This window comes from Equus quagga, chromosome 12 (genome assembly GCF_021613505.1).
Source record: "Equus quagga isolate Etosha38 chromosome 12, UCLA_HA_Equagga_1.0, whole genome shotgun sequence".
Taxonomy (NCBI): domain Eukaryota; kingdom Metazoa; phylum Chordata; class Mammalia; order Perissodactyla; family Equidae; genus Equus; species Equus quagga.
In genome coordinates, this window is record NC_060278.1 from 99727522 (window position 1) to 99754942 (window position 27421).

The 27421-nt window shown below is 54.3% G+C and overlaps 1 protein-coding gene across 5 annotated transcripts in view; it reads right to left on the minus strand.

The window, feature by feature from the left end:
• PTGIS (prostaglandin I2 synthase) overlaps window positions 1-22609 on the minus strand; it is a 45169-nt gene extending 22560 nt beyond the window's left edge. For 2 of the 5 annotated variants that reach the window (XM_046679318.1, XM_046679320.1), the window contains exons 1-7: window positions 22454-22609; window positions 21940-22009; window positions 20863-21615; window positions 10769-10892; window positions 8663-8841; window positions 6095-6238; window positions 1419-1570 (exon numbers count right to left, since the gene is read on the minus strand). In XM_046679318.1, coding sequence (XP_046535274.1) covers window positions 1419-1570; window positions 6095-6238; window positions 8663-8841; window positions 10769-10892; window positions 20863-20936 — 673 coding nt within the window. In that variant the 5' untranslated portion in view covers window positions 20937-21615; window positions 21940-22009; window positions 22454-22609. The remainder of the gene's footprint in view (window positions 1-1418; window positions 1571-6094; window positions 6239-8662; window positions 8842-10768; window positions 10893-20862; window positions 21616-21939; window positions 22010-22453) is intronic. The other 3 variants (XM_046679319.1, XM_046679322.1, XM_046679321.1) reach the window with 3 other exon arrangements.
• Window positions 22610-27421: the final 4812 nt, after the last annotated feature.

Consider the following 27421-nt stretch of genomic DNA (forward strand, 5'->3'; position numbering starts at 1 on the left):
TAGAAGGACCCACAACTGGAATATATAACTATGTACTGGGGAGCTTTGAGGAGAAAAAGGAAAAATAAAATCTTTAAAAAATAAACACTCCAGTGTGTTAAAGTTTGGTAGGAAATATATATATAAATAAAGGAACTCAGTTGATGAGTTGGAGGGAGCCTGAATGAGACAATGATTAATCTGCTGTCTGGCACATAGAAAGTGCCCCTCAGGGGCCGGCCCGGTGGCACAGCCATTAAGTTCACACGTTCCGCTTCGGCGGCCCAGGATTTGCTGGTTTGGATCCCGGGTGCGGACACGGCACCGCTTGGCAAGCCATGCTGTGGTAGGCGTCCCACATATAAAGTAGAGGAAGATGGGCACAGACGTTAGCTCAGGGCCAGTCTTCCTCAGCAAAAAGAGGAGGATTGGCAGTAGTTAGCTCAGGGAGAGAGAGGGAGAAAGAGGGAGGGAGAGAGGGAGAAAGTGCTTGACAAAGAGGATTTTTCCTGCTGCCTCAGCCGGTCCTAACAGTCACCCTCTGAGAGGATCCTACTGTTCTTCCCGCTTTACAAGGGAGGTCACTGAGGCACAGAGAGACCACCTCAGGGCCAGTCAACCACCTCAAGCTGTCTGAGCCCAGAGTCTGTCCTAACCATTCCCCTCTAGAGAAAGGACCTGGGCCGAAAGAAGTCAAGTAACATTCCCAAACCCCCAGCAAGGGAGCAGCAGAACAGGCATTCAAATCCAGGCCTTGTGACAAGTGTCTGAGACCAGGACACATGGTTTTCCTCAGCCTTCTCGGGGCACTTGTCAAACCTGCAGTTTCGCAGCCTCCCTGGAGATGCGGATGCAAATGGACCAAGATGGGGCTTGCAGACTTGTATCATTAACAAAGGCCCCAGAAGATTCTTCTCGCTGGGGACAGTGGCCAGGGGACAGCGCGCCCAGTGGTCCCCATGGCCTCCGCACACTGCATCTGGCAGGAAGCTCTTTACTGATCCTGAGAGCCGTCTGCAGCCGCGAAAATGGATGAGGTGCGTTTTTACAAACTGACGTGGAAACACTCTTAACTTGCAGTTCGGTGACAACCCTAATTGACAGAACAATCGTCCAGGGTGCAGTGTCTATGTTATGAAAGCACAGGGCCGATAACTAGGAGCAACGAGGGCGTGTGAGCATCGAGAGACACGGACGAGAATGGTCCCCAGACCCCACTCCAGATGGGTTGTATCAGAATTTCCACAGGAACCCCAGCTCTGGTCCAAGCCCTGCCTCCCCCACTGTGCTCTTGCATACTCCCAGTGACAGGGGTCTTACTGCCTTTCAGGGCATTAGATGTCCCTCCTCCTATGTTGCCCATGACCCTTCAGCTCAAGTGTGGACTCCCCCTCTGGGTGCCTCTGCCCCCCCACCCACCAGGGCCCCGAGGTGCTTACCCACTGACAAGGAGCCACGTGCCAGCTTGGGGAGCAGCAGGTCGAGCTGGCGGAAGGTGTGGAAGACGTCGGCTGAGTGGATGCGGTCCTGGGCCTGGCTCTCAGGGGTGCGTGGCAGCGCCTCGACTCCGTACAGCGTCAGGTAGCCGGCTCTGGGGGCAGCAAACAGCAGGTCAGGGGGTCATCCTCGGACACTCCCGGCCAAACCCTCCCACGGCGCCTCCAAGCTCTGCTTCATTCATTCACCTAACAAGCACCTACTTTCCCTGCTCTACACCTGGACCGCTCTGGGCCAGGGAGCTGGCAGTGAAAAAACACAAAATGCTCAAGGTCCTTGCGGAGCAGACACGCTAGTGTGGGGACAGACAACAGACCAGAGAGACAGGAGAAGGAGTACACGTCAGCTGGCGCTCGGAGGGACGACAAACAAAGCTGGCATGCGGCTCACAGGTTAGGCTGGAAGCTGCAGGATGAGAAAGAGCCAGCGTGGGAAGAGCAGGGGGACGGGGACGAGGCAGAAGGAGCAGCCAGTGCCAACATCCTGAGCCGGGAAGGAAAGAGTGTTGAAGCGCAGCAAGGAGGCGATGAGGCTGGAGCAGAGCGAGTGAGGGGGACAGCGGGGCGAGATGGGGCCACGGATCAGGAGAGCAGGCTCCGGGTGCTGCAGAGGGAGGCAGGGCGGGCTCCTCGGAGGAGGCAGGGTCTGGGCTGAGACCTGCAGGAGGAGCAGGGGAAGCGGTAGGGGAACGGGTTAGGGCAGAGGGCACAGCCTGGGCAGAGGCCTGGAGCCAAGGGAGCAACCATGACCTGGCCAGAGAGCAGCCAGCACTGCTAGTCCAGGTGCTGCGGCTGGAGGGTGAGTGGACGGGGGCCGGAGCAGCCTGGGAGCGGGCAGGGCCGGCCACAGGGCAGGGCAGCGGGCTAGGCTGCAACGGTCAGGAGGTTGGGCTTGACCTGAAGGCCCTGGGGGTCCGAGCACGAGAGGGACAGGGCCTGGTGGGTAGGGACAGAGGGTGAGACCCGGGAGCCAGTGTGAGGCACACCGCCCACAGGAATGCTCTCAGAGGAAGCGTTCTCACCACCAGCCACTTTGGAAGGCTCCAGAAGCCCAGCCCCACTGGCCTCAGTCCTGGGAGGGAAACCGCAGACTTTCACATTTTCCACTTGGTGGGAGGGACCGGGGCCTCTGCAGGGACACCACTGAAGCCCAGATCCAGCCCCGTCCCCAGCTTCTCCTAGTCCCTGGATCTCCCAGGAAAGAGATTTTCCCAGGCAGAGGGTGGAAGCAGGAACGAGGGAGGGTGGCGGCCTGGGGGGGGTGGGGGGCCTGTCTAGCGCCCACTCTGTCCCTCATCCGCACAGTGCAGGCACGTGGCAGATCTCCAATAAGGCGGACGGATGGAGAGTTAGAACTTAAACCTGAGAACACTGATCTTGGGGGGAAATATCGGGCCATCACGATTCCAAGCTCAGCCATCCGGGCTGCCATCCCACCTCTCAGCACCCCACTCCCTTCCCTGCATCCAGCCTTGGATTTCCCGCCCCCCGGGGATGGAGCGCTCACAACCCGCCCGTCCACTGGGCTCGCAGGGAGCCATCCTTCCATCAGAACAGCTGAAATGAGGTCTTCCCAGCGTCTCACCCGCCGGCCCTACTGGGGCCTCGGCATCAGCCCAGAAGGAGGTCTCTCCCCTTCTCCTCGGGCGGCGTGTGAGGCCCCAGGTCCCGCTCCTCCAGACTAACGCCCTCAGTTTCCCGGCAGCAGAAGCCTTAAAGGTGCAGCCCACGGGCGGCATTCAGCCCACAGACGTGTTTTGTTTGGTCAATAGAGTTCTCGTCAAAACAAACTGAACACGTATTTAAACATCTGGGGAAATTCACGCAAAATCTGGATTTCCCCCTTATCTCATGTTGAAAAAGGAGAGAATCTGGCCACCAGGAGCCCAGTCCCGCCTGGCAGCCCCGGGCGGGAGTGGAGTCACGGCCGCCCCTCCTAGAGGGGACGAGCTGGCAGGGTCTGACGTCCTCCCCTCCCCTCCCCCACTGCGGTCCCCCTGACACTGCAGCTGAACACCTGTCCCCATCAGTCATCCCACTCGCGCTGGCTTCATTCTTAAAGCAGAGAACCATTTTCTAGTACATATATTTCTACCAAAGACAGGCAATGAAAAGAAAACCAAAAAGGCCACGTGATTTCACACTGTGGCAGTGAAGGCCCTTCCCACGGCACCTCCTCATCAAAGCAACACGGCACACGGCTGGGGACAGACGTGAATAACACGCGTGACCTATAGGTGGCGACAGGAGCCATAAGGGAACATAAAGCTAGACCCGGGCTGGGTAAGGAGAGAGGGCCGTCATAGTAAATGGGGGGTCAGGAAGGCCTCTCTGAGGAGTGACACTCGAGATGAGACTTGAATAAAGTGAGGCAGGAGCCACAAGACATGTAGGGAACAGCATTCTCAGGTAAGGGAACAGAAACTGCAAAGGCCTCAAGGTGGGGGCACACCTGGCCTGTTCAAGGGACAGCCAGGAGGCCGCTGAGATGGCGGGGAGAGAGCAAGGGGAACACTGGGAGGGATGAGGGCAGGAGGGGCGGGGGCAGATCATGCAGGATGCTGTAAGCCAGGGTTAGAACTTCGGACGTGACTCTGAGTGACGCAGGGGCCCGCATAGCACAGTTGGCAGGTTTAAGCGGTGGCATCTCACAGTCTGGGGCCGTGTGAAGCTGCACCTCCACATCAGTGTCCCTGTCATCCACCTCGCCCGTTCCCTTTCTATTAGAGGGTCTGCAGATGGTGACGACAAGGCCCAAGCCTGCCGATCCAGGAGGCAGGAGCTCCAGCCGAGGCCTCGGGCCCTGAGGACACGGGGTCCAATTACATCTGACCCTGAACTGCGCCTGCCGTTACCATGGGCCTACACAGACCCAGCTGCCACCACGTTGTCCCCACCTCCCCTGGTGCCACAGCTTCCTCCCTGACTTCTTGGCCCGCACAAGGACACGGGGCGGCAGGAGCCAGGAGCCCTGGAGGTGGCCTGCTGGGAACCTGCTGGGAGGTCTCAGCTGCCCCTCCGTGGACCTCGGTCTCCCCATCGTACAATGACGGTGCACCAAGCCACCATCGCCCAGACCACCAACAGCCTTGATGGTGTCTGCACCGCTCCAGGCGAAATGGGGAAAAGGTGGCCCTGGTACACAGCGAGGGTTGGCACACAGCCATCCCTGCCACGCCCCCAGCTCCGGGACTCCGGGCGATGACCCGGACTCTTCTGGCCTCAGTTTTCTCCTCTGTCAAATGGGGTTTGTAAATTTCCAGCCCCCCAGAGCTGTTGTGGGGATGGAATGCATTAACACACATTGAGCCTGCATGCGCGCACATGCGCATGTGTCATAAATGTACCCGTGGGCCCATATGTGTCGGCGAGTGCCTGTCCTTTATGCTGGAACTTTGTCCCTCCAAATTCTTGGAGCGGTTGAAACGGGCTTTCCTTTACGGGATGCTGGTCAGTTAACGGCACCACCAAAAGTCACTGAGCTTTCCCGGCTCCTGCTCCCCCTGCCCCCACCACCCAGTCAATCCTGCAGCAGGTCCTGTCAACTCTGGCCCCAAAGCTACCCCAATTCTCGCCATCTCCCCTGTCATCCCCCGGGTCCAGGCCACCGTCCTCTCTGACCTGGGCAACTACAACCGCCTCCACCGAGTCCTCTGGCTTCTCCCTCATTGCCACACACCAACCTTCTGGCAGCCAAAGAGACCTCTTAAAACTCTGAGTTCAACCATGCCACAGGCTTGTTAAATGGCCAAAGTCACTTGTCTTACTTAGAAAAAATTCCAAAGGCTTCCTTGGCCTTGCAGCTCTGTGAGACCTGGTTCGCCAATTTCTCTGCCCTCATCTCCTCCCTACCCTGCCTTGGTCATCAGGCTCCAGCCACACTGGCCTCTTGCCAAGCTTCTTCCTACCTCCGGGCCTTTGCACTTGCTGTTCCCTTTGCCCAGAATCTTGGCATGGTGGGCATCTTATCGTCAGGTCTGCTCTCTGAGGCCAGAACCTCCAAGAGGCCCCCCTTTTCAGTCGGCTAAAAGAGCCCCCAGTGCTGTCACCCCATCTACGGATCTCCGTCATCGCATTTGTCACTCTCTGACAGAATCGGCTTTATTTCTTGGTTTATTATCTGTCTCCTCAAGTAGTGTCAGCTCTGTGAGTTTTGGGACTTCACCTGTCTTGTCCCTGCTGCGTCCCCAGTGCCTGGGACAGTGTCCGGCACTGCTGAAGGAGGGAACATTGGTAGTGCAGTTTTAATAGATGTTTACAAGGGCTGATAAAAAGCTCAAGTCCTGGGCTGGTCTCCCACACAGTCTGTCTTCCTGGGCTGTGCAGTTCCGAGGGTTGGAGGCCACAGGACAAGACGGTCTCTGAGGCCCTGCTCTCCTACTCCCTCCCTGGGTGACTGGACAGGCCCCTTTCTTGGCCGGAGTCTCCTTTACAACTCAGAGGCTGAGCCAGCTGAACACCTGGGGCCCCAGAAGCAAAATGTCATCTTACAGTCTTGGCTTTCAGTGTCCCAAACTGCTTCCCCCCAGAGCTCCCCTGGCTCCTCTGCCACTATCAGTGGCTGACCCAGGTCCAGAGGCCGGGCTCCATGCAGGAGAGGGGAAGCCGCACACGCTCACCTGAGCATGAAGCTGTAGGAGAAATCGAGGAGCCCCATCTCCTGCCAGCCACTGCCCGCTTCTGTGGTGTCGCCCAGCAGGACGGTGCAGAGGTTGGTATACATGGCTTCCGTGAGCGCCTGGAGGTCTCTGTGGAGGAGAGTCCTGGGGCGGGGAGCACAGGAGTGAGAGAGCAGCCTCCCCAGGGAACCAGACGCACACAGGCCAGGGGCCTCCCTCCCGAACCCCAGGCTCCCAGGGCTCCAGTTCCTCAGGGCAATGGGGGCCTTTGGAAGACCGGCTTAAACAAAATGATATTATTATTACTAGCATCGTTAACAACGACGATAGTTACCATTTATTGTCCTGAGTGCAATGATCTCTTTCATCTTTTGACAATCGTTACTATTATGATACCTATTTTAAGGATGGAAAAACTCAGAGACAGACAGAAAAGTGACTTTCCCAAGGTCACCCAGCCAGTAAGTGATACAGCTGGGACAGAAACGCTGACCTGCCTCACTCCAGAGTCTGAACTCTTCACCCTCATAGTCTGTCCCTCCTCGGGGCACACAAGCTTGGACAAGGAGCCCCCAGACTTCTAGAAGAGAGGAACCAAGAGACCAACCCTTTCTCCTGGAGATCCAAACTTAGGGAGACCTGTTTGGAGAGTTAAAGTGTCCCCTGGCCGAAGACTGCTACTAAGACACGACCCCAAGTGAGCGGGATGTGAGGAATAAGGGATTCTGGCCCGTGACCTGGTCGCATCGTGTGCCCAGGAGTCTGAGAAAACCAGACCCGGGAGAACGTGGCTGAAAGAAGCCCCCTCTGTGCTGAGCCTCCGCAACACAGAATCAACGTTGAGCCATGGCTGAGGGCACGATTAGAAGCCAAGAAGGTGGTACCTTGTATCAAAGGTTAAGGCCCCTGCGCACCCTGCCAGGGATCTAGACCAGAAGGGGCCACTGCAGCCGGCGCGCGGAGTCCGCGGGGCGGGCAGAGCCGGCGCTCCACAGCGACGCCTTGTGGCAGCAGGTGTACCGAACAGGTGCTCCGGCTCTCTGCCGCCGCCTGCTGTTTGCAAGGAGGATGGGCCCCTCCAGACTGAGCGAGCGCCCGGGTTCTTGGATAATTCAAGAGGGGAAAGCGTCCAGAGCGGTTCCGTGAACTCCCAGGGAATAAAAGCGGTCGGATGTTCAAGCTGGAACATCGTTGGAAAGACAACAGACAGGACCCATGGGAGATCATGTGTGTAAAGGGCTTATTAGGCACCCGGCACATTGTAAATGCTCGATAAATGGGAGCAGACCTAGCGATTGACTGCGATCCAGCTGTTCCCCTGACCCCACTCCAAGCGCTAGTCCTTGATGGAGACAGGAGTCCTCAACAGATGTGGCAGCCATGCCCAGAAGACATCATGCCGGCTTCTGAGAAATTCCCAGAAACCCTTAGGGTAGACCCAGAGGAAACTGGCGTCCTCTCTGGGTGGCGCATAGGATGCAGTGAACTGTGGAGTCTTGTTGCTAGTGGGACCCAGGACGTCAGGCTCAGAAGCACTCCTAGCAGCCGTCCCACAAAGCCAAGGTCAGACGGGGCCCCGCGTCATCAATGTCCACCTCACACTGCGGCTTTCCTAGCACTGGCCGTCCTGCGGAACCTGCCTCTAGATGCTTTTCCTGACTGCAGGAGGTGACTTCCTGGAGACAGATCCAGAGAATGGGCTATGGAGGCTGCAGACCTGGGTTCAAATCCCAGCTCTGCCACTTACTAGCGGTAGGCCTTGGGTAAGCCACCTCACTTCCCTGAGCCTGTTTCCTCATCTGTGCAATAGGGGTAAAAATGCCTACCTCCTGAGACTACTGCACACATACAGAAGTGTGCCTATCAAACCCCTGGCATGGGGTAGGTGTCTTCAATGGTGGCTGGCATCATTCTGCGCCCCAGCCTCTAGGATGGTGGCCAGCGTGAATAGGTCGTCTGATGTTTGATGAATTCATGCAGAGTAAGTGTGCTCACACGTCCTCTGGTTGACGTGATTATTCCTCATGTTTCAGGACCTGCACCACTTCCTAGCTGTGTGACCTATGGCAAGTCACTTCTCTTCTCTGAGCCCCAGTGTCCTCATCTATAAAGTGGGGCTATAACTTACTGGCCCTCCAGCACCGTTGTGAAGACTAATGAGATCATGCATGATGCCTGGAACAGAGTATGGACTCGAAAATGATAATCACCCCACTCAGCTCTCTTCATTTTATAGACGTGGAACAGAGGCTCAGGAGGGGGAGTGACTCGTCAAAAGCCACAAAGCTGAGAAGTGGTGGAGCCGGGATTTGAAGCCAGATCAGGCTGACCCAAACCCTGGTCTCTTTCTACGAAAATCAAAGCTTCCTCCTCAGAAGGCTAGAGTTCTTCTTCGGCCCATTCCTTTAGGTTGTTTTTTGTTTTGTTTTTGTTTGTTTATTCAAAACAAATGTCTTTACTGGACACCTGTTGTGGAGAGAAGCCCGACCCACACAGGACTCGGGCTATGCAGGTAGACTCAGGCCCCCGACCCTGGCCCACCCACAGGTACCGTCTCCAGCCACTCACGGTTTCATCTTGGCCTTTTCGTCGCTGGGGTTGTAATGCGGAAGCTGCACGTCGAAAATCCTCTCCATGAGGAAGACAGCATAGGCGTGGAAGTCCAGCTTGCTGCGAGGCTCCCACACCACCGTCTCGTAGGAATGTGGGTCCAGGAGGACAGTGACGTGCCTGCCCCCGACCAGCACCTGGGGGAGGCGGGGGTGCAGCGAGGAGGAGCGTCAGGAATAACAGCAGATCTCAGTGTCAAGGGCTTACCCCGTGCCAGGCACTGGCCCCACCAGCACTCAATGGACACTGTTCTCCATACCCCTCACGACTACCCCGTGAGGTAGGGACCATCATCCACCCCTTTATAGCTGCACAGTGAGGCTTAGAGAAGGTACCTAATGTGCCCCAGATCACACAGCTGAGAAGTGGCAGAGCTAGGACTGGAATTCAGCACGTCACTCTTAAGCACCTGCCATGGTTATCTTGGTTACTGTCATATATTCAGCAGCCAGGAGAGAGTCTGCCCGCAGTAGGCAGCAGGTGGATGTTGTGTGCATCACAGGTGGATGGACTGGATGATTGGATGGATGGATGGATGGATGGAAGGATGGATGGAAGGATAGATGGAAGGATGTTGGTAGATAACTGCTGCTGGATAGATTATAGATGGGTGGGTGGGTGGATGGATGGATAAGTGGATGGAAGGAAGGACGGATGAATGGACGGATGGACGGATAGATGGATGGACTGATAAACAATGGGTGTTGCTGGGTAAATGCTAGTGGACGTGCAAGCGATGCCCACTTCTCTGGGAGGCTGAGCTCGGTATGTAACATGCTCCCCAAGAAGGGAAGGCAGCGGCTCTGGAGAGCTGCAATCCTGCGGTTAACAAGGGTAAGGGTGTCTGCCCTCAAATGTCTGTGGAAGGGGCCACATAATTCTACCCACCGCCTTGGCCTTATTTTCAAAGTGTGGTCTATGAGTCACATAAATCAAACTCTCTTATAAAATAGAAGCCAATATTCAAGGAAAAAATGCTTTTGGATGGATTGTTAGATGGGTGGATAAATGGAAGGATAGATCAGTGAAGGTATGTTGGATGGAGAGATGAATGGATGGGCAGCTAGAGGTTGGCTGGAAACTAAATGTGTGGATGAATGTTGGGTACATGGATGGCAGGATGCTGAGCGGATATTGGGTAAATAGATTGGAGGATTAATGTTGGGTGGAAGGAAGTTGGAAGGATACGTGGAAGATGGATGGATGGGTGGTGGTTTGAATAGATGTTGAAAGGATAGATGGCTGGAGATATAAATAGATGTATATCAAGTGGATAGACACCAGATACTGAATGGATAGATAACTGAACAGTGGGTGGATAGTGGCAGATGGATGGAAAGGTGAGTAGGTAAACAGAAGAACAGAAGTCGGTGAAAATTGAATATATGTCAAAACCAGAAGGACCTACAACTTGAATATACAACTATGTACTGGGGGGCTTTGGGGAGAAGAAGAAGAAGAAGAAAAAAATTGGCAACAGATGTTAGCTCAGGTGCCAATCTTTAAAAAAATTTTGAATATATGGATGAAAGTTGGATGGATGTTAGGTACATGCAAAGAAGAATTCTGGATAAATTTGGCTAGACAGAGAGATAGATACTGGATAAATGGCTAGATAGACAGACGTTGGATAGGTAGATGAAAAGATGGATGAATGAGCGGATAGATGGAAGTTTGATGGAATGGAATATATGAATGAATGTTGAGTAGATATTAGGATGGAAGGATGCTGCTTAGATATTGGGTAGATAGGCAGAAAGATAGATGTTAGATGGATGGATGTTGGAGAGATGGAAGTTAAGTGAATGGATAGGGGTCAGCTGGATGGATGTACAAATATTGGATAGATATTGAATGACGGCACAGTTCAATGTTGGGAAGATGCTAGAGGGATAATGAAGAGGCGGATGTTAGATAAGCGTTGGGTGTATAGTGGGATAGACATATGGATGGACCACTGGATGTTGCATGGGCAGGTTAGCGTATAGAAGAATGTAGAAGGAATCAGTATGACAGGCCCAGCTGCTCATTCCTTCCCTCCCAAGAGGCACAAGAGGCACTTACAGTAAAGATATCACCATGCTTCTCCTTCATCCTAGTGAGGAAGCTGGCAGCATCTTTTCCAAACTCCAAGGCATAGCCCAACCAGGGGATACTGCCCAGGTCCAGGGGAGGCTCGCCAGGTCGCCTGCAGAAGCCACAGCACGGATCACACTTGAGGAAGCAGGGAAGAGAAGAAAGGTGTAGGGCATGGGGTGTGGTTTTAAATGGAGCGGGCAGGGCTGGCTTCCCTGAGGAGACATTTGAGCAAAGACCTGAAGGTGGTGAGGGACGGAGCCACATGGAGACCTGGAAGAAGAGCCTCTGGGCAGAGGAACACAAGTGCAAAGGCCCTGAGGTTGGAACATGCCTGGTGTGTTCAAAGAACAGTAAGGAGGTCAGCGTGGCTGGACTGGAGGGAGCAAGAAGTAGTGGAAGTTGAGGCCAGAGGAGTAATGGGAGCCAGATCGTGAAGGGCCTTGTGGGCAGCTGCGAGGACTTGAGCTTTTTCTCTGAGTGAGGTGGGAGCCAGGGGAGAGTTTGGAGCAGAGTATGGGCATGATTTGGCTTAGGGGCTTCCAGGATCAATGGATTATAGGGGGTTGAGAGCAGAAGCTTGGGGACCAGTTGATGTTGGTACATATTCCAGAGTCTAATCGAGGTGGTCATCTCTCTGTGGGCAAGAGAGCCTTCCAGAATCCAGTAGTATAGACAGAGTTCTCTGTCTGAGCCAAGCTGGACCAGGGTTTTGGTCGTCTCGCCCTCCCTGTCGTGCCCACGGAGAAAAGATGAGACTGGAGAGTAGGGCTGAGTGGCAGAAGGTGGAGGAAGGACTGGCCTTGTTCCTGACCCCTGACCGCCCCTCTCCAGCTCAGAATCTGACGTATCTCAGGGGACCAGAGGCCAGGCCCATGGCCTGTGGGGATGTCCCAGGGGTACATGCCAGTTCACCAGGGGGTGAAGGTTGCGTGTGTGATATTCAAGCTCAGAATCATCTGTGAGAGCAGAGGGACGCCTCTGAGAACATCGTAACTATTTATAGCTCACCGCGGTAGACATAATTCTACGATGACCCACATTCTTATATAATCCCCTCCCACTGAGTCGGGGATAGATGGTACAGTTGACTTTAAGAAAGAATGATTGGGGCCGGCTTGGTGGTGCCGTGGTTAAGTTCTCACGTTCCGCTTTGGTGGTCTGGGGTTCACTGGTTCGGATCCCGGGTGGGGACATGGCACCACTTAGCACACCATGCTGTGGCAGGCATCCCACATATGATGCAGAGGAAGATGGGCATGGATGTTAGCTCAGGGCCAGTCTTCCTCAGCAAAAAAGAGGAGGATTGTCAGCAGTTAGCTCAGGGTTAATCTTCCTCAAAAAAAAAAAAGAAAGAATGATTTTCCTTAGTGGGCCTGACCTAATCAGGTGGGGACAGGGCTTACAAGAGACAAGGCAAAAGAGACTGAAAGCATGAGAAAGATTTGACATAAGGGAAATTCTCTGTTGCTGGCTTTGAAGATGGAAGGGGCCACATGGCAAGGAATGCAGACGGCCTCTAGGAGCTACGAGTGGACCTTGACTGACAGCAAGCAAGCAAACAGGGACCACAGTCCTACAATCACAAGGAGCTGTCTTCAGCCAGATTCTTCCCTGGAGGCTCCTGATAGGAAGGCAGTCTGGCTGGGACCTTGATTTCAGCCTTATAAGACTGAACAGGAACCCGGCCGCACTGTGCTGGACTTCGGACCTACCAAACTGTAGGCCAATAAGTGGGTGCTTTTCTAAGCTGCTAAGTGTGTGGTAATTTGTTACACAAGAAGTAGCTAACACACTCAGGCTTACACTGCACTTACCCCGGGCCCTGCCCTTGGCCAAGCGCCGAAGATATGAATGTCTCATCGCATCCTCTGAGGGAGGGATGGTCACTAAGGAGAGCTACACCACGTGCACAAAGTGGGCCTCACAACACCGAAGAGCTGGTGCTCGTGGTGGACCCCGTGGAGGGCCCGAAACCCAGGCTAGGACCTCTGTTTCGGTCTTAGAATTATCAGAACCACAGGGGTGCAGGAAGCTCGCTGTCTGCCGAATGCGTGAGTGAGTCACTCGTCGCCTCTCTCCTCACTGCGGACTCAGTCACTCCTTCACCAGATATTAACTCTGAAGGGGTCAGCTCTGGGCGCTGGAGAGACAGCACCGAGCAGGACAGCAAGGCGCCCGACCGCGTGGGCCTTCCCTGCTAATAAGGGCAGAAGGTCAAGAAACAAAAAAGCAAAATCACTGCCGAGAGTGAGAAGTGTGAGGAAGAACATCAAGGAGATACAACTCGACAACGAAAAGACAAGTAACCCGATTCAAAACCTCAGGAAGGATTCGAAGGGACAGTCCTCCAAAGAAGAAATACAAATGGTCAGTAGGAACATGAAAAGATGCTCAACATCATTAGCCACGGGGGGAGGTGCAAATCAAAACGATAATGCCCTACGGCTTCACACCGCCTGAGACGGCCGCAATGAAAAAAGCAAAAGAAGTGCTGGCGAGGGTGTGGGGAAACTGGAATCCTCGTGCGTGTCTGCTGCGAACGTAAAACGGTGCACTGCCGTGGGAACTGGTCTGGCAGGCCCCTGAAAGGTTAAACAGAGTTACCACACAGCCCAGCGACATGCCCCAAAACACTGCAAACATATGTTCATGCATAAACTCATACGCTATTGTTTACGGTCATATTATCCATAACAGCCAAAAAGTGGAACCAACCCAAATGTGCATTGGCTGAGGAACGGACAGACAAATGTGGCAGGTCCACGGCCTGGAACATTACTCAGCCATAAAAAGGCACGCAGCACTGATTCACTCTATGGTGTGGAAGAATCTCAGGACCATTACGCTAAGGGAAAGAAGCGGACACAAAAGCCACATATTGCATGATTCCATTTCTGTGGAATGTCCAGAAAAGGCGAGTCCACAGAGACAGATAGGAGATTAGTCGTTTCCAGGGGCTGAGGGGAGGGGCAATGGAGAGAGACTGCTGACGGGCACGGGGTTTACTTTGGGGGTGATGAGAACATTCTGGGGTTGGATGGTGCTGATGGCATACAACCCTGTGAATATACGAAAACCCACCGAATTGTATACTTTAAAAGAGTGAATTTTATAGTATGTGAATTACATTTCAGTAAAGAAAAAAAGAAGGGTGATAGGAGAGAGCGAGGGGCCTAGTTTAGAGAAGGCGGTCAGCGAGGGCCTCCCCACAGAGCTGCCATGTGAGCCAAGACCGGAGGATGAGAAGGGAGTACAGTGGAAGAGTGTTACAGACAGAGGGAGCAGCAGGTGCAAAGGCCCCAGAGAGGGAGCACATCTGATGAGGTTTTCAAGACAGCAGGAGCATACGTGGTCAGAGTGGAGAGTGTGGGGGTTAGGGGTAGGAGATGACCCGTGGACCACGAGGGTCTGAAGGCCAAGGAGAGAGTCTGGCTTTGACGCCAAGTGCAACGTGGGTCCTCTGGAAGGTTAGAAGCGGGAGGAGGGAAGCGATGCAATCACGCTTTTGAAGGCTGCAACAGAGAAGGAGACGGGGGAGGTGTGTCAGGAGACTTCCAGTATCTTCCGGGGGAACCGCAGTGGTGGGAGCGGAGGCACGTCCCCAGTGAGCCAGGCTTGGCATCCGACCCCTCCACTTCCAGGACGGGGGGCTATGGTGCCAGCCCCTGTAGTCCAGGCGACTGCTGCCCCTCCCTCTCCACCCCCCTCCACCACAGCCTCCTGCTCCCTCCGTCTGGCTGTCCCCAACATAGCCCAAAGGGTGGAACAGGTGGTGGACAGAAAGACTGACCAGATTTACGGGCTGGGGTTTGAGAAAGATGGGAGCAGAACCAGAGACGAGGTTTGAGGGCATCGGGAGGCGCCTTCCCAACCACCCCCCACCCCGCTCTCTGCCCGCCCTCCCCTGCCTCTGGGCCCGTCATGGCGGAGAACCGCGAAGTGGCAGCTCTGGGGCACCAGGGGGGCGCCAGGGCCCTTTCTCTCCCCTCATCTCTTTGTGAGCCGCTGGCCGGAGGAAGCTCCTCCTGAAGGCTCCATTTAAAGGAAATGTGTCCAGAGACGGAGGTTGGATCGGTGGGTACCAGAGGGGAAGGGGGCAGGGAGCGGGGTGGAAGGGGAGCCTGGGCACGTGTGTGGCGATGGAGTGTAGCCAATCTTTGGGTGGTGAACATGATGCAGTCTCCAGAGAAACCGAACACAGCGATGTACTCCTGACATTTATATCATGTTATAAAGCAGTTACCTCATAAAAAATAAATCAATTAAAAAATAAAGGAAACGTGGCATGCTGGCAGAGCACGGGGTTGGAGTACCCTGTTAGCCTGGTGCGCACCAGCCCTCTCCCGGCCCAGGTCCACCCAGAGAGACAGGACACGGGCGCAGTGACTTCTGCACAGGAGGCAGGAGGCCGTGGTGGTTATGGGCCCCAGTTCAGCCCCACACTTCCTGGCTTCAAATCCCAGCCCAGCTTCTTACTGGCTGTGTGACTTTGCTTCTCCGTGCCTCAGTTTCCCCATCTGTAAAACGGGAGTGACAACACTACTGATCACACCAGGCTGTGATGAAGATGAAGGGAGGTCTGGCCAGCACCTGGCACCTGGTAGCTGGGGTGGGTCTGAGCAGCAGGACCAATAAGACTCGGGGTGCCACTTATTGAGCAGCAAGCGTACGTCAGGCCCTGTGCATTTTCCAGTGTTTCCTCGCTTGGTAATAATGCTGATACTTAATGAGCCCTGACTGTGTGATCCTATGAGGAAGGAACTATTACCATCAAGCCCATTTTACAGCAGACGAAACTGAGGCCCAGAGGGGCTGACTCACTTGCCCGAGGGCCCGCCCTGGAGGAGCTGGGTTTCTAACCCATGCAGAACTGGCCGCAGAGCCCACACTCTTGATGCTACCCTGGCCCCGAGTCACCCCAGGCGGACGTCTGCCTCCCCTCTCTGCAGACGCGGAAACTGAGACACAGAGAGGTTGCAGCGACTGCACAGATGCCGGCCTGAGATTCTCCCCTCAGACATCTGTGAGCAGCTGGGTGGGGCCAGGGCTTCCTTTCCCTGCCCTTTCTCCCTGCCGGAGCTCCCCAGCGAGCCAGGTGTTATTTCTGGCAGCCTTTTATCTGTCCCCAGAAAAGTCCTGAGGAGGCGCAGACAAAGGCAGGAAGCTGGGAGCCCAGGCATCTGACCCGTGATGTGGTGGCTCCTCCAGCCGGGGGCCTGAAGCCCAGGCGGGCTCAGCTCACACTCCAGGGTGACTCAGCCTGCGGCCAGGAGGAGGGAGCTCTATTTTGGGGTCTGCGGTCTCCGGCCTCTCCCACGGACACTCTCACTGTTCTGAGGCACCGCCAGGCCCTGGTGGGCAGGACTGGAGGGCTTGACCCCCTCTCCCCCAGCTCCCGCCCACACAGCTGACTGTCGCCTGCCCTTCTGCCCTTCCTGGTTCAGACATCGAGGCACCTTTGCTGATTCCCCCCTGGAGCTTTGATTCCCCTCAAGCAGGTTCCTCCAGAAACTGCCCATTCCTCGCTCACAGACACCCCCACCCCCGCCAGCTGTCCAGTCTCTCTCTCACTGGACCCTTCCCGACTCAGGGCAGAGGGTCAAGGATGGATAACAATCTGCCTTTGGTCCTTTGAAGGGGCATGCCTTCACTGGACGGCAGTTCCATGGGGGCGGGCACTTCTTGACCCCAGCACTTAGAACAGGGCCTGGCACATGGCAGGTGCTTCACAAATATGTGTCAGATGAATGAATCATGTACACACTTGGTGCTCAGTGAGCGGCACCTGCCTCCTAAGGTTGCTAAAAGCATTAAGGGAGCTAACACAAATTAAGAGCCTGGCACACAGTCCACGTTCTGGATTGCCCAGAGCAGAGGCTGCATCATTTAGCTGTGCAACATTGGTGGATTGCCCGACCTCTCTGTCCAGTGTTTTCAGCTCAATTCGGGGCCTCAGGCTCCAGAAGGATTTAATCGGGGAACAGAAGGAGGTTAACCCCTTCTTTCCCCAGGGCTCACCCACAGGCTGTCTGCCATGAATGAGCATCTCCCTGATCCCCCCCCACTCCTCCCCTTTGCCTCCCGCTGTGTAGAAAAAGCAGGTGGCCATCTTGCTCTAGTTTTGTTTTCCTGTTTTTCTAGTAGACACAGTTTCAGAGGATTGTCTCTCAACGTAAGAAAAATAGTAGAGCTCGTATGGTGATAAATAGAACAGCTATGTGTTGGAGAGCAACAGGGAGTGGTGGGGACTGTGGCAAGGTTTAGAGCGGGCTCTACTACGGAGTCCCAGGCAAGTGTTGCTACATCTTCCAATCTTTCACGCGAAGCTGGGAATCTGGAGTTTTGTGTGTGGACTCCCCCAGTTCTCTCCCCTTGTACTGTGTGGTACACACCAGATCCATTGGGGGCTGAATCCAGCCACAGACCATCATTTGGTGACCTCTGGTCAGTGCACGTTGGAGTGAGACAGATTTATTTGCGCCTAGCAATTTCGTATCCTGCAAGGGACCAGATCAGCCCTTGAGCCACCAGGAACCCTAACCTAATGCCACTGTGGCCTCTGGTCCCCCCGAAAAGGGGCTTCCCTCCCAGAAGACCTCTCCCAATGCTCCCTACAGCAGCCACACAAACCCAAAGATGAAGAGAGATGCACTCAGCCTGGCGAAGTGGCTGGGGCATGAGAGCCCGGCCGCATGAACCATCCCAGAGCAGAAAGGGAGAGACCAAGGCCAGGAAGGCAAGAAGGCTTCTGACAGCCACATGGCAGGTCATCAGCCTCAATGGCCACAGGAGTCAGACCCCTAATTCTAGCCCCAGGCCTCACCACCTCTCCCAGGAGAAAACACGCACAGCTATCAAGCTGGGCCTAAAAGTTCCTGCCCTAATTCCAGAAATTTGAATTTGGACTGGGAGCTAGAGAATGTTAAGATTTATTGTCTATATTCTCAGGCAGGATAACAGAATTGCGATTGTCATTGTTTTCTGAAACGCATGCTGAAATGCTTCGTGGTGAGATAGTCTATCCGTAATTAAAAAAAAATGTTAACAACTGTCAATCAAGATGATGGGTACCTGGGGGCTCTCCCATTCTTTTTATTTTTCCATATCATTGAAATTTTTCATAAGTAAAAAATTTTTAATTAAAAAGAAAACAAAAATGAAGCCAGAGGTAAAGACAGACTGAAAAGGTGTTTTTTTTTTTTTTTTTTTTTTTTACTGGGAAAAGCATGAATTTTGGAACCAGCTAGATGAGGAATACAATTCCTGTGTGGCTTTAAGGAGGTACGCAGGCTTTCTAAGCCCTGGCTGTAAGATGGGGGGAGGCACATGACCTCGTCACCTCCAGCGGGGGCCGGTCAGGAGAAAGGAATGAGCTGAGGGTTTGAATCATGGTGACACAGCGTCAGCATCACCAGCTCTTTCTCTAACACGCGGGTATTTGTTCTTCCTTAGGAACCTTCTGGTTGCAGCCACATCTCTTACTATCTTAACATCATGTGATCGTAAGACTTTTGAGCATTCAGATCACAAATATAATGTATGGAAAGAGTGAAAATTCACTTTTCCTGGGAATTAAAAATTCTTGCAGCCCCGATTTTTAATCCAGGCAGATCTGGGCAAGTTGTTTGGCCTCTCCGAGCCTCGGTTTTCCTCCTCTGTAAAACGGGGGTGACAAAGTGCCCCCTGACTGAGATGAGAGAAGAAGATGAGATGAGAGCCTATACTGGGGTCCCTTTTGGGTCTCCCCAGGGTCCACGCAACTGCCCCCCAGTTGCCAGTGACCTCCACGCCCACACTTCTCCCCAGTACCCACTTGTTGACCCTCCTGAGCCACCCACAGGTATAAAAATCAACGGCTCACCCTCAAAGATAAATTAGCTCTCTGGACTGACAGCAAAAATTAGCTAAAATAATGTGCAATTGGCATTTCTTCTAACCCAGCAATTCCACTGTTACCTACGATTATCATCATCATCCCCATTTTAAAGATTGGGAAACTGAGGCAGAGAGCAGTGACTCAACTTTTTTTTTTTTTTTTGAGGAAGATGAGCCCTGAGCTAACTACTGCCAATCCTCCTCTTTTTGCTGAGGAAGACTGGCCCTGAGCTAACTCCATGCCCATCTTCCTCTACTTTATACGTGGGACGCCTACCACAGCATGGCTTTCCAAGCGGTGCCATGTCCACACCCGGGATCCAAACCAGGGAACCCCCGGCCCAGTGAGAAGTGAAACGTGTGAACTTAACCACCGCGCCACCAGGCCAGCCCCTCAACTTGTTCTTATTCCCAGAGGCTGGGAATTTCTATATGCTGAGCACCCAGGTACCCCAGCCCCCAGAATCCATGTATTTTATGGCTCCCCTCACCTCCCACAGAGAAAAGCACAGACCAGGGGGCCCCCAGGAAGACCACAGCACACTGTCTGAAACAGCAAAAACACAGAAACAACCTAAACGTCCATCCACAGGGACAGGAATAAAAGGGAGAAAAGAAACCATTTATTCATACTACGGAATACTACACAGAAGATGAAAAAGAGCCAGATCTCTATGGAGCAACACAGACGGACGTCACAACCCAAATCCGGAGTGAAAAAAGCAAATGAGCAGTCTGGAAACATCTCTGCACCGAGCTTCCAGAAAGCCCGACGACGTAGGAAGACGAATTCATTTCTTCACAGGGAAACTTACTTGTTGCCCTTCTCATTTGCTTTTTCCTTTTTTCCAGGCAAATGATTGAATTCATGGTTTTAAATTTCACCTGAGAAGGTGTCTAGTCGTTGAAGAAAAATATCATGAGCTTACTGTTTGGAAATTTAACTAAGATGTTGTTTGAAAATAAAAAGTTTCCAATAAATTTCTGGAATTTTCAGACACTCTGCTTTAAACACACACACACACACACACACACACACACACACACAGCCCTGTATTATCTATGTAAGAGCAATTTTAAAAACAGCTGGGGAAACTGAGGAAATATGTCAACTAAAGGCAGTGTGGCACGCTCGATTGGATTCTGGCACAGAAATAGGACATTAATGGAAAAACTGATGAAATTCAAACAAAGCCTGGAGTTTCGTTAATCCTAACAGACCAGTGCTGGTGCTTTAGTTTTGACAAACGGCCATGATAATGCACAGTGGGTTATAGTAGATAATTAACAGTAGGGGAAACTGGCCGAGGTATTGGGAAGTCTTTGTACGACGGTTGAACTTTTCTGTAAATATAAAACTAGTCTAAAATAAGAAGTGTACTTTTAAAAAATCTGGAAGGTTCCTCCCATGCTTATCAACAGGAGAGGTCCCGAATTGTCGGAAGGGTGGCTAAAAGGGCGTCAGTCTTATCTAAAACGGGATAAATATTTGTTTCAAGCCAAACGTATTCAGCTACTCCTTGTGCAATTCAAATTAATGGAAAACACGTTTCATAAAGAGAAAAAGGCCTCCTCCCTGATCGGAGGTGTATGAGTTTTACTTTTTCTCCTAAATCGCAGGTTCTCAATGGAGCAGGAAGCCGAGATGCACCCCGCGCGGGCTGTGGGGGCTCAGGGGAGTGGAGACCCCTTTGGGTCCGAGCTTCTCCACAGGCAGAGGGACAGAGCCAGCCTCCCCAGCCCCCTCACCCAGGTCAGGGATCCAGTGGAAGGCGGTTCCAGGGCTGGGAGGACGACATCCCCAGAGCGTCTGCCCTCCCCGGCCTCAACGCTCCCGTCTGCGAGACGGGGTGAGGAGCAAGGCTCCCCGCAGGGCTGCTGAGAGCAAGCGGGGCTTGCGCCCCCAGTAGCTGCTGGATCCAGGCAGAGGCCGCTTCCACCCGGGTCACAGCGAGCCTGTCCACGCACCCACTCCCCACCCGCAGACCCTCGGCCTCCCTGGAACCCCCCGCAAGTCCAGCCCTCGCGCTCCGGGCCCAGCGATGGGTGATCAGCCCCCCGGGACCTACCCAGGGGGTCCTCGCCCCTTCCCGCGCCGCCCCTCTCCACTTGGAGCCCTCTTTGCGGGGTCGGGGGCTGGCGGGCCGGGGGGGGGGGGGGGGGGGGGGGGGGGGGGGCGGGGGGCGGCGGCCGGGGACACTCACCGCGCGCGCCGACGGCTCAGCAGCAGCAGCAGCAGCAGCGCGGCCAGGAGGCCGAGGAGCACAGCCCAGGACATGGCACGGCCGGCGGCGAGGCTGCGGCGGCCGAGCGCGGGACTCCGCGGGGCTGGCTCCGGGGCCCACCCAGGTGCTCCCTCCGCCCCGCGGCCGCCCCTCCCCGGTCCCTCCCCGCCGGCCGGCCCGCCGAGGGCGGGGGGCGGGCCGCGGAGCCCTCCCTGGTCAGCAGAGCCCCCTCCCCTCCTCTCGGGCGGGGACAGGCCCCCACCCCCTGGGCCAGGGGGCGGGGGGGGGGGGGGGTGGCGCGGGGAGGGGCGTTGTGGGATGGAGGCGGAGAAGAATGTAGGGGGACGGGACGGGAGATGTAGGGGAAAGGCGGGGTGTGTGCAGGGAGGGAGGGATTGGGGGGGGAGGGAGGGGTAGGGAATATCAGGGAAGAAAGGATGATGGGGAAGGAACCGGAGTATGAGGAGGGCAGGGTGACCTGGCGGGAGAGGGGAGAATGTGGTGGGAGAGCAAGAGGGGCCTTTCCGCCACTTTCCACCTAAATAGTCTCCCCCGCCGAGGGCCCCTGCTCATCCCGCCCCAGACCAGTTAGAGGCCTTGAGATTCCTAGCCTGTTGGACCGGGCTGGGTTGGGGGGCTGGGCTGTACCGCACCATGTATTACCTTCAATAACTGTAACGAAGGGGTAAGAGCCACTGGGGCCTGGGCTCCGAGTGCCCGTGTCGTCAGCTGCTGTGAGGGACAGACGAATGAGTGTAAAGCGCACATCCCTGTACCTGGAGCATAGTAGGCTCAGGGTACGGTGGCCGTTGTCGAGATTGCCTGGTGCCTAGGGTGCCAGCCTCCTGTGCAGGTGCCTCTGCAAGAGAGCACCCTTGGGTGCTGGGGGAGAACCTGGGCTCCCAGCTGGAAGGCCTGGGCCTCACTCCAGGCTCACCACTCCCTACACCCGCCCCCACCTGCCCCCATTTATACCCTGGAAAGCGGGCGCAGGTAACTTACCCTGTCTGAGACCACTTCCTTACCTGGGGACAGACAGGGCCCAGCTGTACTCACCCCGGGGTTGAGAGGAGTGGATGAGAGCTGGTCAGTAAGAGGAGGCTGCAGACGATGGAGCACTTGGCACCTGTAAGTGTGGTGAGACAGCGGGCAGAGCGTGGATGTGGAACCCAGAAGGTCTGGTTCGGATCTTGTCTCTGGCTCGCTGCTGGGCGGGCCTAGGCAGCTTTCATTTCGTCTTCCCAACAGCCCTCTCAAGGAGCCCCATTTCTTCCTGGTCTCCTGGCTTCTGCCCTCATCCCACTACAGTCCATTCTCCCCATGGCAGTTGGAAGGAGCCTGCTGGAACCTAAGTCAGATCCTGTAACTGAACCCTGCTCAGAACCCTCCATGGCTCCACCTCACTCAGAGCACAGCCCAAGTCCTTGCAAGGCCCTACAAGGACCAGCATGGTCTACCCCCTCCTGCTTTACTTCTCTGACCTCGTGTCCCCCTACTCTCTCCCTCACCCACTCTGCTCCAGCCACACTCATCTCCCATCCTTCCCCAAATGTGCCAACCATCCTCCTACCTCAGGGCTTTTGCACTTGCTATTCCCTCTGCCTGGAATACTCTTTTATTGGAGACTTGCACAGCTGGCTCTTTTTGTCACTTCCCTTGTCCTTCTGTCTCTGCTCAACGGTCGCCTCCTCAGAGAAGCCCTCCCTGACCGCCTGGTCTAAAGCAGTCACTTTAGTCACTCTCTAGTGCCTTAACTTGGTTGTTTGTTTGTTTTTGATAGTGCTTAACATTTCCTGCTATCATATTAGAGATTCATTTATCTGCCTGTTTAATGTCAGCTGTCAAGGCAGCTGGATGGCCTTGTGTGGCCTCAGCAGATTGAGAACATTAAGAGGCAAGAAGAGCTTCCTGAACCTCTTGTTTATTTATCCAGCTTATTCCCCGGCAGAGCCAACAATCCCAAAAAGGCCAGAGGACAGGCCTGGAGGATTTTCTCCAAATTTGGGGAGCCCCAGGGGGCAGCCTTCCGTCAGCAGGAATGGGGCTGAGTTGAGGAGTCAGTGACCTAATCCGGGTGACACTCAGCTCCGGGTACCTGACACACAGTGAGCGCTGGGGACAGTTCTCTGCCGTTAGCGCTTGTTCCAGTGTGGCCTCTCACCGCGTGTGCGATCCGGGCTTGGTCTTGGTTTTCTCATCTGAAAAATGGGAAAAACAGTTCCTCCCTCACAGGACTGTCATGAGGACGGAATCACATGATGAGAGGGTGAAGTCACCCAGCACGGGGCCCGGCACACAGCAGGTGCTCAATAAATGTTAACTCTTCGACCCCACACCCCTGGCTTGAGTTCACAGTGGTGTCACCTCAGTTCAAATCTCTCCCTAAGAGCATGTCCCTCTTCCCCCACCAACCCAGGGGCAAAATCCCCCAGGGAAGGAGACCAGCTGTCCACACACCCAAGAGACAAGAATGTGTTGGGGCCCCTGGCTCCCCCCTTGCTGACAGAACCCGATTTTGTTCAGGAATCGAGCAGGTGTTTTGGAAGACGGTCCCTCTCTGCTCCTCGGAAACCAGGGAATGAGCCGCTCTTGGTCTGAGCCAGCCTGGGAAGTCCCTCTTTGCCAGAGATTGGTCTGAGGGTGGCCGTGGGGGTGGCTTCTGGACATCTGTTTGGGCCTTCTGGGACATTTTGTCCTCCCTCTTGCCTCCTTTTCTTTGGGGACCATTGCGTGAGGACGTGATGGTGGGAGTGACGTGAGGGGAGGCCAGGAAAGTCGCAGAGCCCCAGACCAGAGCTGCAGAGTAACCATCCCTGAACCGCCTACCTCTGCACTCCCTGCTCAATGAGATAATCAAATGTCTGTGTTCCTCAGAACCATGAGTCAGACTTTCTCTTACTTGCGGCCAAAAACATTCCTAAGACGACCTTCCAGTTACGTCCATGGTAAGGGCTGTATGAGCTAACACTGCATCTGGAGCACCTTTCCCAGCGCCAGCCATGGCGAGCATCCAGAAGGGTCCGTTCGTCTTATTATTCTTAGTTTTCTTACAACTCAGCTTTTTGACATTTATCAGGCTGACTGGACGTCCAGCCCTGGCTGCGGCATCTTGCAGAAACAGGAAGGGCTCTGACAAGGCAGAGATTTCAAACTCCCCCGACCCACGTGGACCGATGGGGTCCTGCTGAGGGCGCGGACGGTATGGCCTCAGGAAGGAAGCTGAGGGAAGACGACCCTGGGGGTGACCCCTGCAGCCCCTGGTGAAAGGGCTGGAACACACAAGGGCTTGAGTCACTGTGTGACCCTGAGCAGGTCGTTTGCCTCTCTGAGCCTCAGCTGCCTGATCTGTGCAGCGGGCGTGTTGCTGGGACCGGTGATGGCAGGGGGTCGCCTGGCAGGGTTCAAAGCCTTCATCTGGGAGGTGCGGACTCTCAGGAAGTTCCTCCTTCCGTCCAGCTCTGCTGGGGGCTGCCACCCAGAGACAAGAGTCCGGACATTGTCCTGTAGGAGTCTCAGTGTGTCCAGATGTCCGCTGTCCAGCAGAGACAAGACATCTGGGCCACTCTCCAGTCCCGCCCAACCTCCGCTCTCTTATCTGGCTGCTGTGGAGTCATGAGGATAATGTCAAGACCCGACTCCCTCAGAAAATGGGGGACTTTGTCTGGGAAAGCGCAGCCCTTTCCAGCCAGCACCCGCACTCTCTCTCCCCAGGGACTGGGTCTGGCTCATGTCTGTATCTGAAAGGCCACAACAAATTGTGTCAGGAAAGGAAACCGCAAAGTGTGTTTTCCTCTTCAAAGCTGAAAGGCAGCCCCATCAGAGAGGGGCAGTTTTAAACATTTTTGTTATTATAGTTCTATCTTTAGTTGGTAATTTATGCCATTTCAAATGCTTTTTCCTATTAACTCATCTAATCCCCACAAGATCCTATAAAATGGGTACTATTGTTATTACTGATTCGCAGATGGTGAAACCAAGGCCCAGAGAGGTTCAGCAGCATACCCAAAGTCACACAGTACTTCTTTTGATAGGTTAGAGCATGGGAATCTGATGCTCTTAGAACAGGCTAGTTCTCTCCCGCTCTCCCCACCCCCCGTGTGGTGTGAACGCACCCCAAGCTTTCCCACCTCCACACCTTTACTCTCGCTCTTTACCTGCCTGCAAGCCCCCTCTTTCTCTTCCTTTTGGTTGATCCAAATCTGTTATGGGGAGGTGTCTTAGTCCAAGTCCTCTGAGAGAGCCAAGATGAGATGAGACATACAGGAGATTTGTGGAGGAAAATGCCGGGGAGGGAAGTGAGCAGGGAGCCAGAGGAGGCTGGAGAAAGGGAAGGAAGGAAGGATTGGTTGGTTGTAGACTACAGTGCAGTCCTGAGAAAGCTCGGCAAGGCTGCCAGGAAGTCCTCAGCCTCCAGAGGGGTCCTGTCTCTCTGGGGACTGGGCCTGCTCAGGATCCCTGCGCCCTCTGTGATCAACTGGGAGCAGCCCCTGGGAAGCGTGGCCTCCCCTCAGCTGTGAGGTTGACGCCATGGTCGGTCTGTCAGTTAAGCTCCAGGCAGGAGGCCTGAGAAGCTCATTCTCACAGCCGCTGAAGTAGGGAAGGACAGCTGCTATCTACAACCACCAAAAAAACAACAGCGCTGACTATATGCACCGCCATAGGCACAAACCTTATCAGTGCAGGAGTAAATTCTTCCACTTAGAGAGGGGGGAGGGGGAGGAGAGACCAAAGCTGCAAAATTTCTGTATTTTCTGTGCTGCTAAAGAGAGGGCGGCAAACTCCAGTCTTCAAGCAAGTCCGGTAAGTGAATGAAGGGAGCTATCATGTCAGGGAGGCAATAGGGAGGAGTGAGGACAGTGGAAAACTGGAGAATGCTGCTCCATCCGAAAGGCAGCTGCCTCCACTCAGTTTGAGCCAACTGTGGCCATGTAGAAACATATGCCCAGTGTGGCCAGGGCTTCTGATTCAAAAGAAGCTGTCAGTAATGGCTCGCATTACTTTAAAACACTGTGTAGGCCAACAACACACTTCTGCCACCTGCTTTCGGCCCTGGAGTCCAGTTGTGCCAAAGCCCAGTGGCTTAGCCATTTTGGGGGTAGGCAAAATACGTCTGGAGTTGGCATGTTGAACTAAATTGCTCTGTCGAATTAAGGAAGGATAATAGCTTTAGGGGGAAGCCTGAGAGAGAAGATGTGACATGAGGCTGACATGAGGGCAGGTTGGGGACCTGTGTAGAAAATCTGCCAAATGAAATTCCCCATTGAGTTGGGAGCGACCAAACGCCCATCATGATTGGAGACGTGTAATAAAGAGTGTTTAGTTGTTTGCTGTGTTGGGCTGTGGATTAACAACTTACACATACACACATTCACACGCTCAGACGTGTCACCCCCAGTCACCCCCAAATGTTGAGGAACAGTCTGCTACACACACAGTGTCACCAACTCTTCCTGACTTACCCAGACTTTCCTGGTTTTAGTCCTGAAAGTCACAGATCCTGGGAAGTCCCTCGGTCCTGGGCAACCAGGAAGTTGGTCACACTATCAACACACATCTGCCGTGAGCCAGTGGGTGAGGCTGACCAGAGAGGGAGTCAGAGCTGTGGCTGCCAACTTTTTTTTTTTCTTTTGAGGAAGATTAGCCCCGAGCTAAGGGCTGCCAATCCTCCTCTTTTTGCTGAGGAAGACTGGCCCTGAGCTAACATCCATGCCCATCTTCCTCCACTTTATACACGGGATGCCTGCCACAGCATGGCTTTTGCCAAGCGGTGCCATGTCTGGACCTGGGATCCAAACCGGCGAACCCCAGGCCTCCGAGAAGCAGAACGTGCGCATTTAACCACTGTGCCCAGGGCCGGTCCCTGTGGTCGCCATCTTGAAGCCTGAGGAGAGTCTTTGCTGAGTCACACAATGAATTAACCCCCCTGGAGCTGTCCTGTGCCAGATTAGAGCATAGTCCCCAGTTCTCACACTCTCCTCGTATTGGAGTTAGACATGCACACCCTTTGCCACGTGACGGCAATGCCTCCCATCAAGGGCAGAGAATATCTCCCTGGCTGGTGATGGGGGCTCAGGCTGCGGCTTGTTCTGACAGCAGGGGAAGCAGTGATGGTGCGCCTGCTCTGAGCAGAGATTCCCAGAAGAATCCTCTATCCCCACGTGCCCGTCCTGGTGTGTGCCCTTAGCTGTGCACACGGCCAAAACCCACACTCGACCTGCAGCTGAGCAGAGACTTCCCACTGACCTGAAGGCCTATAAGTAAGAAAAATGATTTGCTTTCTAAGTCACGGAGATTTTGAGGGTTTTGTTACGCAGCAAAAACTGACTAACGCATGCCTTATCTCCGAACGTCTTTGAGTCAATTTGATGAGATGTTCTTGGAATCGTTAGATACAGAATAGGCTACTTTTTATGCTTTGAAACTTGCTTTTCTCATCTGTACAAGGGGACAATGGCAGGGCCTCCCTCCCATGGTGGTCAGAAGGACTCAAGAAGGTTGTGTGTCTAATGCATACAGTAGGCACTTAATTAAAGGAATG